The sequence below is a fragment of the Monodon monoceros genome, unplaced genomic scaffold (assembly GCF_005190385.1).
Source record: "Monodon monoceros isolate NGI ecotype Baffin Bay Population unplaced genomic scaffold, NGI_Narwhal_1 Super_Scaffold_18, whole genome shotgun sequence".
NCBI lineage: Eukaryota > Metazoa > Chordata > Mammalia > Artiodactyla > Monodontidae > Monodon > Monodon monoceros.
The window spans coordinates 172,125,959-172,141,766 of NW_021703774.1; the positions used below are offsets into that span (position 1 = coordinate 172,125,959).

Genomic DNA, 15,808 nt, shown 5'->3' on the forward strand with positions numbered 1-15,808 from the left:
CCCCAGGCTGGTCTTACTGAAAACATTTATTACAACAAAATGTCAGAGCTACGTGACAATTAAGTTCACAGACTGGTGGGTTTGCCCCAGGTGGGAACTGGGGCAGAGGGCCTCGCTGCCTTGCCTGGAGGGGACCTTTGGCAATCAGCTGGCCCAGACGGAGGACGGATGAATGGCTGTCAGAGGACAGGCTGTCAGGAGGGCCTGTGGCGGGGGAGGGGGGAGGGCAGGTGGGCCACCTCCTCTGGCCCCTGCATGGCCTAGCGCGGAGCCACGGAGGGGGCCGGGCTCCTGGTCACCCTGTGGCTGATGACGATGCTGCTGTTGGTGACGCGGGGACCGTACCAGCCTGCCCAGAACTGGGTGTCCTTGCCCCCGTGCTGGAAGAGGATGTGGCGGACACCTGGAGGGTAATCCGAGAAGGTGTGGGAGACCTGGGGGGAGGAGGGGAAAGGAAGTGACCACCAGGACTGAAGAGGGGATGAGACAGGATGACCACTGAGCTGGAGAGGGGACGGCTGGAGTCAGGTCCTGCAGGGGAGAGCCCCCCAGCCAGAAGGCAGGAGCTCCAGACAGAGGACTGGTGCATTCTGGGCCCTGGGGCTGCCCCAGATTTCCTGCCACCCTGGCCTTGGGAGAAGTGGATGGCGAGGGGCAAGCAGGTGAGGCCTCACCTCTGTCCACCCGGCGTCGTTCCACTGATGGACGGTCACGGGCGGGGGTTCGAAGGAGGCCAGGACGATGTAGTCGGCCGAGGCCAGCTGTACTCGGATGTGGTAGGTGCAGCCACAGTCCGCTCTGGCGGCGAACCTGGCGGAGGGCAGGGCTTGGGACTGCGCGCCCTAGTACGGAGGTGGCCCTGGAGGCCACCATCTCTGGAGGCGGGCAGGCAGCAGGCCCACAAATCGGAGCCCCGAGTCTCATTTCCCTGCTCTGCCCATGAGGCCCAGCCGGCTCCAGGGCTCCCTGTGCCCCACTGTGCCCCTGGGGTAAGCAGTCTGTCTGCGCTGGGCCTCAATAATCCCATCTGAGCAAAGAGGCAACCCTCCTGGGTGTTCCAGTGAAGATGTCACCGTAAAAAGCAAAAGGCTCTCTACGGAGATAAAGTCCTGGGCTGTAGGATCTGTGTCGCCGCCGGTACCTTACAATGGAGGTTCGGGAGGGGTGGCCTGTGTGATGGGGGCTGCACAGAGCTCCCCCTCTGGTCAGCCCTACTGCAGCCCTGCACACCTCTCAAGCCCCAACCCCCCACCCTCAGAGTAGTGGCCCTGGGGCCTGGCTGGCATTAGGGTCCTGCTTCTGCCCTGGGCCAGGCCAGACAAAGTTCTGGGCACAGAGTAGGAGCTTGGGATAGAGTCGTGGGATGAACAGTGAAAGGGGTAGGGGAGGCAGACAGGCATGTGAGTATCTGCGAGGTCCAGAGAGGCTGGGTCCTAGTGTCTCTTGCTGCAGGGCCTGTTAGTGACAACTCATCTGTAGGCCTCAGTCTCCCCATCTGTAAACTGGGGCTAACATCTGCTGATGCAGGGTTGGGGCGGGGGGCAATGCTGAATAAGTGCTGGGCCTGTCAGTAGGGAGGGGGGCAGCCCTCGCCCCAGGACTCCACCGGGCTCAGTGGGCACTCCCGAGAGGGGTTCTCAGGAAGAGCAGAGGGAGGGATGCAGAGTGTGGGACTCGGGCGCGGGCCCCACTCACCAGTCCTTGACCACGATGTCCGGCCGGAACTTGTCCAGTAGCTCCTCCCAGTAGCCCTCGGCTTTGAGGTCTATCAGCTGCGACTTGAGACACATCCTGCGGAGCAGAGGCGAGGCGTGCGTCCCCAGGCATGGCCCGGACCCAGGGAGCTGGTGCAGGGGCTGCAGGACAGGACTCTGGCTCCTGCCTCCGTGCAGGCCCGCGGGGAGCGTGCAGGGAGTTTGACCCACTGGTGCCTGGGTGGCGATCATCCCAGTCCTTAGGCCCAGTGTCCCGGGCACCCAAGGAGGGCGCTTCCGTGAACTCAGGCCCCTAGACTGGGGACAACCTGTACCATCCCTGACTTACCCCAATCACCTAACGGGCTCCCAGCCTCCTCAAACTGCTCGCCTCCCCACTTGCCTCAACCCAGTTGCCTCCTGCCCCAGGAAGAGGTAGATGCTGAGCTGGCTTTGGAACCCCTTTTCTGGAGCTTCACACACAGGCCCTCACTTAGGCCTGGGATTTGGCAAAAGGTTGTCCGGACCCTTTTCCCTCCACACAGCTTCTCAATTCAGTTCATCTTACTCATAGGACGTGGCAAAGTACTTCTTGACTTTGGGGTCAGGGAAGTCTGTGCCATGCGCCCCGGGGAGGCTCTCCACCTTCCACTGGTCCCCTCCGTTGGAGTCGATTTTCCAGGATCTCATATCCTCTAGGAAAAACAGAAGCTGCAGTAAGACCCTCTGGGTGAATGTTCAGCCTGGCCCTCTCCACCTGGTCCTGGGAGGGAGCAGGTAAGGCTCAGATCTCAAGGCATGCACCCCACGGCACCTTGGAGCCGCCCTACAAAGCCCCCCTCCCTGCGTTCCCGCCTGTGCCCACCACATCAATTCTGATCTGGGCCCTCTGCCTCCCACTTTGTCCCTGAGCAGGTCAACACTTAACGTGAAGCTGGAAAAAAAGAAAAGAGTATGACCAGAAATTCTAAATGAACCTTTCCTCACTTCCACGTTGCCCAGGGGCTCTGGAAATACCCAAGTTTCAGTTCTTGAACCATTAAACTATGAAGGGCCTATGTGGGGAATTCTTTTTTTTTTTTTTTTTTTTTTGGTGGTACGCGGGCCTCTCACTGTCGTGGCCTCTCCCGTTGCGGAGCACAGGCTCCGGACGCGTGGGCTCAGCGGCCATGGCTCACGGGCCCAGCTGCTCCGCGGCATATGGGATCTTCCCAGACCGGGGCATGAACCCGTGTCCCCTGCATCGGCAGGCGGACTCTCAACCACTGAGCCACCAGGGAAGCCCGGTAATTCTGTTCTTAATGGCTAATGTGAGTTTGTCCCAACTCAGACCACTTACTAGACGACTGGCATTCCCCTGACATCGACGTCCAGGAGGTTAACTACATACTGGGATCTGGGGGGCTTTGCTGGTAGGTCGTGGGAACCTGCTGTGCCCACTCGGACCCCCTCTGCCCAGGGCAGGAGGGAGGACTGGGGGGCTGGGCATCCTCTGGGTTGGTGGTGTGTAGTAACCCCGTATTGGTGGAAGGGTCCCCACCAGGTTGCCTTGGCAGGTCTGTAGGCGTAAGGCTGTCCCTCCCATCTCCCCCTTCAGACTGAGCTGAGAGGACCTCAGGAAACAGTGCTTCTCTACCCAGGCTTTCCAGAACAATCACCAGGAGAGCTTTTCCAAATTATTCCTTTGCTCCCTCTACTAGAAGCCCAAATCTATTCCCCAGGTGCCCCGGGAGCCCCCCAGCAGAGAACCAGAAGAGGAATTCAGAAATCCAGAGCGGGCCAGTGCCCAGGGCAGGCGCAGGGGGAGAGCTGCGCAAGGCTGGGTGGCCAGCTCTGCAGGGCTGTGTGAGCTGCGCTGGTGGCCCGGCCCGGCTGGGCAGCTTCTGAGCAGGATTTGGGGCAGGCCAGGAGACTGAGTGTCTGGGCTGTCTATGGGGCCTCGAAGAGGGGGCTAAGGGCCTTCAGCAGTCAGGACTGGACCCCAGAAGCTGGGCAGTTCTAGATCTTTGAGCAAGACACTCATCTGAGGGGCCTCACACTCCCCATCTATAAAATGGAGCCAAACCCTTCTTATCTGGCTAACTCTCGGGATCTTCATGAGGATAAAGAGAGGAAGGGATTCTAAGTGTACAAACTATGCCTCTTCATCAACTGCTGCGATACCTAAACAGGAAGCATGATGCCTGGTACTACAGGAAGATGCTAAATGAAGAAAAAAAAAAGCCTGGCAAATATATGAGAACATAAGCCAAACAGGAGCCTCAAACCATGTGATCGTAGTTGCCTCTGAAGTTCATTTCCTTCCTCGTATCATGGGCTGACGGGAGGATGATGACATTTCTAAGACCTCAGACTAGTGCCTGGCACACAGGAAGCCCTCCCTCAACATTAGACAGCACAGACTGAACTAAAGGGGAGGGGGTCTGCAGTGTGCTTATTCATTCAACAAACGTTTCCTGAGCACATGCTATGTGGACACAGGGTGCAGAGCGGCAAGATCTGTCAGGCCCCAGGAACTTGAAATTTGTGGCAGAGAAAAAAAGAAAAAAAGATTCCGTTATTATAGGTTATGACCAGTGCTATGAAGGAAGGAAATGGGACGATGTGACAGACGTGGGGAGCACTGTTTGCAGACGGGGGATCAGGGCACACCTCTGAACTGAGACCTGAAGAACGAGGAGAGGGACCAAGGGAGCATGACAGGTGTTGGGGGGAGTGGTGGTGATGAGAGAACATTCCAGGTAGTGTGGGAACAGCAAGTACAAAGGCCCTGAGGTTCAGGAAAGGGACCGAACCAGCCCAGCAGCAGGCCCCGGCCCACCTTCGGCACACGGGTTGCGCAGGAGGTTCCTGCGGAGGCTGCACAGAAAGTAGAAGACCTTCCAGTCAGCCACGGACTGGTCCCAGTCCTCAGTGACGTAGCCCTCATGCAGGCATTTGCGCTTCCAGAGGGTCACAAGGTCGATGAGGTCGCGCCAGAGGCTGCAGACAGGGCGGCAGTTCAGCAGCAGCTGGCGAGCGGGCAGGTGCATGAACACCTCCAGCAGGATGCTCTCGGGCAGCTGGTTGATGCTGACCAGGGCCATGGCCGTGGTGGGGTGAGAAGCATGCACAGGCCTGTGGGGAGCAACAGTGGTCATGAGCTCTGACCAAGGAGGTGGACCCCTTAGATCCCCAGGGACCTGGGCCAGGGAACACTGGAGCCCCTTTCCAGTACATGGTAGACCCTCAAAATAAAGAGTGGCCACGTGTTATGCACATTTGAAAGAGTGCAATAAAAATATTGATAAAGTCTTCAGGGACTCATTTTTTAAGAGACCCCACCCCCCATTAAAAAATTAATTGCTTAATTTCAGTTGGTGGGCCTGGAGAACTGTAAGATTTTGCCAAGGCCATGCTGTTGTCTGTAAGCTCTGCAAAGGTTTTCAGTGATGTTATTTTAATACTATGAATTCACCGTTAGAACATAAAATCTTGGGACTCCCCGGTGGCACAGTGGTTAAGAATCCGCCTGACAATGCAGGGGACATGGGTTTGATCCCTGGTCCTGGAAGATCCCACATGCCATGGGGCAACTAAGCCCGTGCGCCACAACTACTGAAGCCTGCACGCCTAGAGCCCAATCTCCACAACAAGAGGAGCCACTGCAATGAGAAGCCCACACACCACAAGGAAAAGTAGCCCCCGCTCGCTGCAACTAGAGAAAGTCCACACACAGCAACAAAGACCCAATGCAGCCAAAAATAAAAATATAGTAATTTTAAAAAGTGTGAGGGAAAGAATATACATATTAAAAAAAAAGAACGTAAAATCTTTATTACATCCACAGACTAGCTCACAATTTAAGTGATGGGCTGAGAAACAAACTTTCTCTCCCCAAATTGCCCACTTTAGCTGTGATAAAACATCCCAATGAGGAGGCTCCCCACACAGTTCTGCGTTGGGCATCAGGCCACTCTGAAATGCCCAGAAACGGAAAAGCACGTTGAAGGTGAAGAAGCAAGATTGCTTGGGTTTGAATCCTGGCCTGGAGTGACTCACTGGGAAGGTAGTTCCCCCCAAAAAAGGTGGTAACTGTCCCGACCTCAGAAGGGCTGGGAGGACTGAGTTAGTACAAGTAAAGCATTTAGCACAGGGCTGGTTGAGAAGTGCTCCACAGCATCATTAACCACACTCCTAGCCTCAGAGCAAAACAACTCTCCAGTAGTTGCAGAGGTACCCGCCCCCAAGAACACATTCCTCCCTCCTACATCTGAATTGCAGAGGGTTTTGGGAAAATTACAGTGCCACCACCTTGGCCTGAATCTTGCCTGGGGGGGATCCTGGTTATCCAGCTGTCTAAGGGGATTCCCTCAGGTGGGTGGGAGTGGGCCTGTAGCCACTGTCACTCAAGATGGCTGGAGCAGATAGGCCTTATCTGCTTATGGGTGGGGAAGGGAATATTCTCCTGGGACATGTAGGGACACTGGGGAGACTTCATTTTTCATTGCAACTTGGCCAAAGAAGCAGTTGTTAACTTAAAACAATAAAACAGCCAGATATTTTACCAGCAAAACAGATTTATTTGGGAGCAGCAAAGAATTGAAATTTGGGACGTGCAACTAGTGAACCACTTGTAAGTCCTGTTAAGCAAAGCAGAGGGAATTCTTTTATAGAAGAGATGGGGAAGTTGGGAGGGACTGTTATAAACAAAAAGTCTGCTGGAGGAAACTGGGAGTTCCAAATATAGTGACTTTTCAATGGCTGAGTTGTGACAGTCTACCATTAGCTAAGCTGTTGCCAGGAAAAGAGAAAATCTTTCTTCCTCCTGCTGGCACTAGTAGTGTTACTTCCTGCCAGAGATCTGTATTGATTCTTCCTGTATTGACTGTCAAGTACTCCCCGCTTCTGGCCTCCCGACTCCATTTTAGTGAGGTTTCGCTTCATTAATTTTCACATTTCCCCCTTTTGATCAAGATCTTTCTCCAAAAGCATCACTGATCAAGAGTCAGGGTTTTTTGTCTGTTTTTTAAATCAGCATTCAGTGGCCTTTTGTCCCGTGATGCCAGGAATGATCTTTTCTGGGTGTCCTGTCCCACGTCAGAGGGAAAGTGCACAGATTGGAAACCTATTGTGGTCACATTTGAGTAACAAGGAGGGGTAGGAGGGAGATCTCTCAGGAACTTCCCATCCAAAAGTCTGTATCTTAGAATAGTGAATACAGCAAGGGCACACTCAAAACTGAAGGAATTAAACAAGAATTTTGTAAAGAAGATGTGGTACATATATACAATGGAATATTACTCAGCTATAAAAAGGAACGAAACTGGGTCATTTGTAGAGATGTGGATGGACCTAGAGACTCATACACAGTGAAGTAAGTCAGAAAGAGACAAACAAATATCGTATATTAACACATATATGTGGAATCTAGAAAAACAGTACAGATGAACCAGCTTGCAAGGCAGAGATAGTGACACAGATGTAGAGAACAAACGTATGGACACCAAGGGGGGAAAGCAGGGGGTGGTGGTGGTGGTGGTGGGATGAATTGGGAGATTGGGATTGACATATATAAACTAATATGTATAAAATAGATAAGAACCTCCTGTATAAAAAAAAATTAAATTAAAAAAAAGAATTTTGGCATGACACAGTGTAGGAATAAACATGAAGTAATTAAACAGTATTGTTATCTCAAAGGAAACTGTTTGGAATCAGATGTTTTATCAATGATACAGACTGTAGGTTGAAAATTCAAGAAACTGAATTTGGATAAGAATCCAGAGTCAGTTTTATAGTCTAGATGAAAGAAAGACACTTCTGTGAATTCTAAACCTTCTAACAGGCCTTGTCTAGACATCTTGGGCAAGCTGTCTCATCAGATGTCATCTGCTTCAAATCCAGGAAATCTTTACCTTCAGGTCACCAGATGGTGTGCAGGTCCAGTTAGGGTCTGGTGCTTTCTTAGATGTGTCACATGAATCCAAGAGTCTGTTCTCTGAAGTTTGGAGGCACAAGGGTAGGTTAGCAGTACCTGATGGGGCCTTTCCAGTGAGGTTGAAGAGAGTCCTTCTCGAGGTGTCTTTTCCAGTACATGAAATCTCCAGGTTGAAAGGTGTGATGCTTAAGGTCTTCGTCTCCCAAGAGCACACTATGAAGAAGACTGCTCTACCAAGCATTGTTATTTTTAATAGAAGCAATCAGGCCTTTACAATATTGAAATATATCTCCTTTCATCAGCTGTGGGTCAAAAGTGGGTGGGGCAAGGAACATTGGGTGTCCTGTGACTACCTCAAAGGGTGAGAGTTTGAGTTCTGAAAGGGGTGGGTCTGAGATTTAGAAGGACCGATGGCAATGCTTTTTTGGGGGAGGGTCTCTATGAATTTTGCCCACTAGGTCTTAATATTGCCATTAGAACGTTCCACTAACTCTGAGGATTGAGGATAGAAAGCACAGTGAAAATGTTGTAAAACCAGTTAAAGAGCACAAACTTGTCAAAGCACCTGACCAGTAAAATGGGTTCCTTGATCACTGTGAAGTTCAAGAGGGGTTCCCCAGGTAGGGATAATCTTTTCTATCAAAATTGTAGCCACAGAAGAAGCAGTGGCCTGTCTGCAAGGGAGGGCTTCAATCCAATGAGAAAACATACAGACCATGTAATAAAATATATTTATATCCATGAGATGGGGACAGCTATGTGAAATCCATCTACCAAACTTTTATTTTAATTGGAATATAGTTGATTTACAATGTTGCATTAGTATCAGGTGTACAGCAAAGTGAATCAATTATACATACGTGTATATCCACTCTTTTTTAGATTCTTTCCCATATAGGTCATTATAGAGTATTGAGTGGAGTTCCCTGTGCTATACAATAGGTCCTTATTAGTTATCTATTTTATACAGAGTAGTATATATATGTCAATCCCAATCTACTGATTTATCCCTCCCCCGCTTTCCCCTCTACACCTACCAAACTTTGAATGGCCCATTACGCAATTCAAAGTGTCTGGGAACAGTGCAAACAGGTTTCCCTGGATTGTATTTTGGACAGGTGGGACAAGAAGGGAGGTACTTTTTGTGGCCTTATTAATATTTCCCCACCAACATTCATTCAGGAATGCTATCATTTTGTCACTGGACCAAGAGTTCAATGCATGTACAGTGCTGAGGTGTGGGAATCAGAATTTCTGGGAGGACCAGTTTGTTATTTGGCCCAAACCAGAGTTTTCTCTTTCTACTGAACCAGCAGTTCCTAGATCCCCAATACTGTTTTTCCTTTTCTGGGGCATTGGGCATTTCTAGATGGTTATCTTGGGGAGCATCCTTTTGGATCATACTGGAAGTTTGGTCATTGGTTCCTTCGAGAGCAGCATTTGGGGCAGAAATATCAGCAAGGTGGTTTCTTTCAGCCTATAGGGACTCAAGCTCGGAATGCCCAGGGATCTTAATAATAGTCAAGGCAGCTGTCAAGAGTATAGCGCCTAATTGATTTTGCATATAAGAGCCATTTTTAATCTTTTCCCCATTAGAGGTAGGGAAACCTTGTTTCCATGTTATTCCAAAGTCATGGGTTGCTCCAAAGGAATACTGACTATCAGTATAAATGTTTGCAGTTTTGCCCTTGGCTAAACTACAAACCTCACTGAGGGCATATAATTCAGCCTGTTGCATAATTAAGCCGTAGGTAAAGGCGCTGCTTCAACAATATCAAAAGGAGTTGCAATGGCATACCCAGCACAATCTTTACCACTTTCTCCCTTTAAATAAGAACCATCAGTAAACCATGAAAAATCTGCATTGGTTAGAGGAGTCTCCTCTAAATTATTACACGGAGTCAAAGGGTGACCAGTAAGGGTCAGGCAGTGGTGAGGGGTTTCGTCAGTGAAGGAGAGGAGAAGAGTAGCAGGGTTGAGGTTGGTGCAGTGTGAAAGAGCTATGTGAGGAGCAGTTAGCAAAAGGATTTCATAAGAGGTGAGGCAACTGAATGAAAAATGCTGAGTGGACGAGAATTTAGGAGGGCTTCCACTGCATGGAAGCATGCAGTACGAAGATGGGGTATGAAGATGGTTAAAGGGGATCCCATGATTGTCTCTTTGGTGGCCTTAACCAGAAGGACAGTAGAAGGAATGGCTTTGAAGCAAGGGGGATATACCTGTGCCACAGGGTCCAGCTGTTGGCTACAATACCCTACAGTACCCTACAATACCCTGTTGGCTACAATACCCTCAAAACATTTAGATAACTGGGATCCCATTTTTCCGGGGTTTTTCTCTAGAGCAAAAGAATCATTCTCAAACAGCCCACAGGCCAAATACCAAAACAGTTCCTACAAGCCCCCTGTTTTTGGGCTCCGAGGACATTCCCTGCCTTCTCACATACAAAGAGGGAAAAGGGAAGCTGGTAATTAGGATGCCCAAGGGCAGGTAGTCTCATTAAGCTTTTCCTTATGTCTTCAAAAGCTGTGTCATCTTGATCTCCCCAATTAATGGGGTCAGATTTGCTGGTTTTTAATAAAGCACGTAGGGGCTGAGCCAGAAGAGAGAAAATTGGGCTCCGATTTCAACAGTAGCCAGATAGCCCAAGAAAACCTTAGGAGCTTAGTTTTTGATTCTGGGCAGTTCAGGATGTCACGGAGTCTATCTAGATTCAGTAGTCCCTGTTCTGAGATCACGTGCTCTAAATACTGAACCTGAGTTTGAGCAAAGTGCCATTTTTCTTTGGAGACTTTATGTCCCTTTAAGGCCAGAAATTTTAGCTGGTGGATGCTGTCTTCCTGTGAGGAGGTTTGAGAAGGACAGCATAGGCGCAAATCGTCCATATAATGTAACAAAGTAGAACCTGCAGAAAACTTTACATCATCCAAATCAGCTTTCAAGATTTGTGAAGTAAGAAGGACTTTCTGTGAAACCCTGGGTCACTGCTATACGAGTATATTGTTGTCCGTTCCAGGTGAAGGCAAAAAGATATTGGCTAGCCTTATCAACTAGAATGAGCTGAAAAATACACTGCATGGATCAGTCACAGTGAAAAACTTGCTTCAAGTGGGAATGGATGTCAGTAGCATGCAGTGGTTAGGAACAACTGGGTGTTGAGAGATAACAATGTTTATTGCTCAGAGGTCCTGGATAAACCTCCATCCTCAGCCCTTGGGTTTTCTCACAGGTATAACAGGTGTATTACAGGGACTAGTGCAAGGGATAATGAGGCCCTGAGCCTTGAAATCTTCTATCACGGGTTTTCTATCTGAAGGGCTTCTTTACTTACAGGGTACTGATTAATTCTGAAGAGAGTTTAGAGGGATCTATTTGGATCTTAATGGGAGGTACACTGTGAATTTTGCCAATATCAGTTGGAGATTTTTGCCTATAAGGAGGGTGGTGGCTGATTCAATAGGGACAAATGATCAGTGTTTCAAGAATCGGCCCCAGCAGTGCCGGAAACAGAACAAATAAAAGATGTCGAAGGGTCTTTTAATCTACCAGGTTGGCTATTTAGATGGCTACTGTCAAATTCTAGAATTATTTCCCCCTTTTGGGAGAAAGAAATTCGGCATAATACTCTTCCAAGAAGTCTTGGCCTAATAAGTGAATGGAGGGAGACGAGCTAAGGCGAGAAAGTGTGTCTCTCTCAAAGGGCCTAAACAAAAGGGAAAAGGTTCAGAGACAGGAGCCTGTTGAGGATTATCAGAGATCGCCACTATGGGAACTGTATCAGGGCTCTGCAGTGGGGCTGGGCACCGAGAGTGTGGCTCCGCTGTCAGTAAGGACAGAGATTCCTTCCCAATCTGGAGAGTTGTTTCTTCGAGCTGATCAACAGGGAGGGTTGGGAAGAGCCCCTGTAGTTCCTCAGGGCCCCCTCATTGGGCATTAGGAGGACACTGGAAAGGCTGAGAGGGCTGAAAACTCCCAGAACGCTTAAATTTGTAACAGTCTTTTTTCCGATGCCCTGGCTTTTTGCAATAGCAGAAATTAGGTTTTTGGTTTTGTTTAGGGACCTTCATTTGCTGGAGTTGAAGATTAAGAATTTAGTGGTTTGGGCTTCCCTGGTGGCGCAGTGGTTGAGAGTCCGCCTGCCGATGCAGGGGACACGGGTTCGTGCCCCAGTCCGGGAAGATCCCACATGCCACGGAGCGGCTGGGCCCGTGAGCCATGGCCGCTGAGCCTGCGCGTCCGGAGCCTGTGCTCCGTAATGGGAGAGGCCACAGCAGTGAGAGGCCCTTGTACCGCAAAAAAACAAACAAACAAACAAAAAAAAGAATTTAGTGGTTTTTCTTTTTGGTGACTCATCTAGGGTGCAAGTGAGCTGATCTGCCAAATGAATCTAGAGTGGACACAGTTTCCCATTCCATCCTGGTTCTTTTAAATAAAAGAAAAAGATCCTGGTTCAGCCCATTAATAAACATGGAGGTGACAGTTACCCTAGTGGACGCAACATATGAAGGAAGACCAGAGTCTTCTTTAAAAATAACCTGAAGTCGATTAGAATAGCCATGAACAGGTTCATCAGATTTTTGTATGCAAGGCTGACCTTTGTTCTGAACAACAGGCTTAGGAGAGGCTACTATAATTGCTCAGTGGAGGTTTTCACTGAGTGTTCTAGCCTCTTGCCAAAAGTTAGGGGATTGCCCTTCTAAATCCCCTCCAGAATGTTCCCATGGGCTAGTTTCATCCAGTGTTTGCTTGACTCTCACCAACAAGCACGTGGACTAACTGATATAAATCTGAGAAACCAGACTGGTAGGTTTGAACAAGTATTAAAATCTTCAGCAAACCTAAGGGGGTCCTCAGTTACTTTAGGAAACTCTTGAACTATGGCTCACAATTTGGCTTAGTCCAGGGAACGTAAGTAATTTGGGGTTTATTTCAATCCTCAGAAGATTAACTTTAAGGAGGAGGTTCTGATAGGCTCAGAGGAGGGAGCAGGGAGAGTCAGCGGAGCTGTAGGGAAAAAGGGAAGTTCAGCGAGAGAACTAGACTGGGGAGGTGCAGAAGGAAAGGAAGATGGCGCCTGGGATGGGCTTGAGCACAAGACGACTGCCAGTATCCAGAGACAACGAAGACGGGGTAGGGGAAAAAGAGACCTCAGAAGCCATTTTGTCTTATTTTAATATTTTATTTGCCTCAGTTACTTTAAAAATTGTATATTGCAAAGAGGCAATTTTAGACTCCTGATACGTTTTGGAAGCCTTAAAACACCAATCAAAATTGGTGTCCAATTCAGTTTTGACAACTGCAGATCTGTGGCTGTCTAACACAATTTTAAGAAAGGAAGTTTGGGGAGTTCAGAAGTTCCCCATGCTGGTCACTGATGTTCTAAATTACGTCTGTTTCAATTGGTCCATTTAGTTAAAAATGTATATAAGGAGAGACAGCAGTTTTTAAACATAAAATTGCTCAGGGTCCCTGAAAAGGTGGGGGGGGGCACCCTCAAAACATTTAGATAACTGGGATCCCATTTTTCAGGGGTTTTTCTCTAGAGCAGAAGAATCATTCTTAAACAGCCCACAGGCCAAATACCAGCACAGTTTCAATAGGAACAGCCTGGTTCCAAAAGTAGTCGGACTGAAAGCTAGCACAGTTCCAGTTGGAACAGCGTGATTTCAAGAGTGAGGCTAAAGTGCCAACCAAGTACTCACAGACAAACAAGGCCTTAACAAAAAAGGACGAAGCCTTCAAACAGATCCCAAATAAAACCTGGAGAGCTTCAAAACGCAAAAAGAGCGGAGCTCAGATCCAGGAGAAAAACTTACCCTCAAACTGCAAAGTTGGTGAGAAAGCAGTGAGTTCTGTGGGATCTGTGGGTACCAGCACCTGTTTGCTCACCAGCCTCGGAGTTGTTGGGGGTCTTCTCTGGATCTCAGTGAAACCTCCGTGTAATGTTAACCTAAAACAATAAAATAGCCGCTTATTTTACTTGCAAAACAGGTTTATTTGGGAGCAGCAAATAACTGCAAGGCAGGATATGCAACTAAGGCGAACCACTTACAAGTCCCGTTAAGGAAAGGAGAAGAGACTCTTTTACAGAGGAGAAGGGAAAATTGGGTGGGGCCGTTATAAACAAAAAGCCCATTGGAAGACACGGGGAGTTGGAAGTATAGTGGCTTTTCATTGGTTGAGTTGTGACACTCTCTCATTGGCTGAGCTGTTGCCAGGCAAAGAGAAAATCATTTTTTCCTCCTGCTGGCAGTAGTAGTCTCACTTCCTGCCAGGTATGCTAAGTATGCCTCTTGATGTTGGGATTGTACTGACTGTCAAGTGTTCCTCTTCCTCACTTCCTGACTCCATTTTAGTGAGGTTTCCCTTTTTGAATTTTCACACAGCTCACAGTCTTCTCAAAGCTTTCATCCCATTAAAAAAATGAGGGTGGGCACACACTCTGGCACCTGCCCAGGGAGAAGTATTTTTCCATTACCGAGAAAAAAACCCCCAAAAAACAGATAAATAAGGTACTTGCAGCTTGTGCAAAATGCTATGATGGAAAAAAATATTCCACGCGGCCAGGTCTTCCCATTTTTCAGGAATTTTAAACATTTTTAAAATACATGAAATCTGTCAAATTTTAAATGTTGGCAACTTCTAAAAGAATTGTCTAGGCCAAATAAAAGTCCCTGGGCTCCAAGTTAGAGGCGTCTTAGGTACAAACACCTGCTCGACCTATCGTCCAAAGTCTGGTCTTTCGCTCTGGTCGCATGTCATCACTGGTCGCTCTGGTCGCATCCATCCCCAAAGCCTGAATGCAGAAGGGTGGAGGGGGTGAAGGTCATCCTGGGGCATTCTGGGGTGGAAACGTCCACATCAGCCCTAAGAAGCCACCTCGCATCGATTGGGCTTCCCACGTACTAGGCCCAGGGCCACACGCTGGCCTTTTCTCCATAGACCCTCCCTACAACCACTCGAGACACTGTTACTAAGCCCATTTCCGAAAACGGAAACTACGGCTTGGGGAAGTTAGGCCCCCGTCCCAGGTCCTGCGGGCGTGATGGTGCCGAGTTCCCAGACTGTCCCCTGGCCGGGGCGCTGCACGCGAGGTTAAGCCGGAGTGGCCGCGGACGCCGAGGATACTCCGGGACGGCCAAGCCGGGAAGCGAAGAGTTCCGCGCCGAGCTATCAGACCCTAGAGACTGGCCCCGCCCCGCGCCCCGCCCCGCCCGGAAGCGGCTCCCCCCAGCACCCTTCCCGCGGCTGCCGGCTTCCCGGCCGGCCGGAGACAGCGTCCTCGGGCTCGGTTAACGTCCCGACGACCCCCCAGCGCCGAACATCGAAGCCCTCTCCCGCATCTGTCGCCCCCCTACCCGTCCCCTGCCTGGGCCGAGATCTGGGCGCGGGTCGGAGCGCTCGGCGCGACTTGAGCTCGGGGTCTGCCTGGAGCCTACGGCCTCGGCGGCGCCGTCAGCTCCCGCCCCGCCCGGCGCCTGCGTCACGCGCCACGCTCAGGCCGCCTCCCTCGCGGCCCCAGCCTGCTGCTCCTGCGACTTCGCCCCGCCCCACGCCGGGACCACTTTCCCAGGCGCGAGCAAAGAAATCTGGTGTCCGCGGGGTCGGGGCGGCGTCAGGGGAGCTCCAGACCTCGTTTCCTGAAGCTCAGTCTTTCCTTCCAGGCGGTGGACGGCTCAGCAGTGGGGACCCAATTTCTCTCTGCTCCCACTTCCCTCCGGTAGGCCGGAGCCTCCTTCTGACCTAGCCCTTCCCCTCTGGGGGCCACTCCTTAGACCTCTATTCCGGTTCCCTGCAGGGAGGGAAGTGGGCCCCCGCCTGGAGGGTGACTGCTGAAACTCTGGCCTTGAGCCTGGTTCGTACCGTCCCTAGGACTTACTCAGAGGTAAAAACCGCTCTGCGTTTTTGCTGGGATTAAGTTCATTAATTCCTTTCTTCATTCCACAAATAATTATCAAGCACCTACTTCAGCCAACCACAAGGGATCATGCAGGGTGTGCACTGCCCAAGGGTGCCTGATCCAGGCCAGGCTGTTAACTCAGGGCTGCATATTCTCCGAGGAAGAGTGTTTTGCTAACTTGCCATACAGTTAGTGGGTGGTGGTCCTGAGACAGGCTGGGACCTGGGACCCTTTGCTGCAGTGCTCGCACCTGGACAATCTCCTTGAGCTGACAAGCTACAAAGAAACTATAAG

The 15,808-nt window shown here is 50.1% G+C and overlaps 1 protein-coding gene across 7 annotated transcripts; it reads right to left on the reverse strand.

Moving 5' to 3' along the window:
* Positions 1-17: 17 nt before the first annotated feature.
* On the reverse strand, positions 18-15,358 carry FBXO6 (F-box protein 6). 7 transcript variants are annotated; one of them, XM_029228881.1, is made up of 9 exons: positions 14,973-15,080; positions 14,324-14,410; positions 13,431-13,564; positions 7,592-7,839; positions 4,516-4,811; positions 2,263-2,389; positions 1,696-1,791; positions 675-810; positions 194-434 (listed from the first exon to the last, which is right to left on the reverse strand). In XM_029228881.1, exons 5-9 carry the CDS (start codon positions 4,778-4,780, stop codon positions 261-263), a joined length of 798 nt encoding a protein of 265 aa, XP_029084714.1. In that variant the 5' UTR covers positions 4,781-4,811; positions 7,592-7,839; positions 13,431-13,564; positions 14,324-14,410; positions 14,973-15,080; the 3' UTR covers positions 194-260. The 7 variants fall into 7 exon arrangements, with proteins under 7 accessions (XP_029084718.1, XP_029084714.1, XP_029084716.1 ...); XM_029228883.1 differs by lacking the exons at positions 14,324-14,410; positions 14,973-15,080 and adding an exon at positions 15,247-15,264; XM_029228879.1 differs by lacking the exon at positions 14,324-14,410 and having other exon boundaries at positions 14,973-15,099.
* Between the last annotated feature and the right edge of the window lie 450 nt (positions 15,359-15,808).

What these genes read in the sequence shown, in the direction of transcription:
- FBXO6 (XM_029228885.1), bottom strand. Translation starts at nt 4,780, where the DNA reads ATGGCCCTGGTCAGCATCAACCAGCTGCCCGAGAGCATCCTGCTGGAG. An exon ending in GACATCGTGGTCAAGGACTG is followed by an intron (nt 811 to 1,695) that starts GTGAGTGGGGCC and finishes GCCCTCCGCCAG; the next exon opens with GTTCGCCGCCAGAGCGGACT. An exon ending in ACGACGCCGGGTGGACAGAG is followed by an intron (nt 435 to 674) that starts GTGAGGCCTCAC and finishes TCCTCCCCCCAG; the next exon opens with GTCTCCCACACCTTCTCGGA.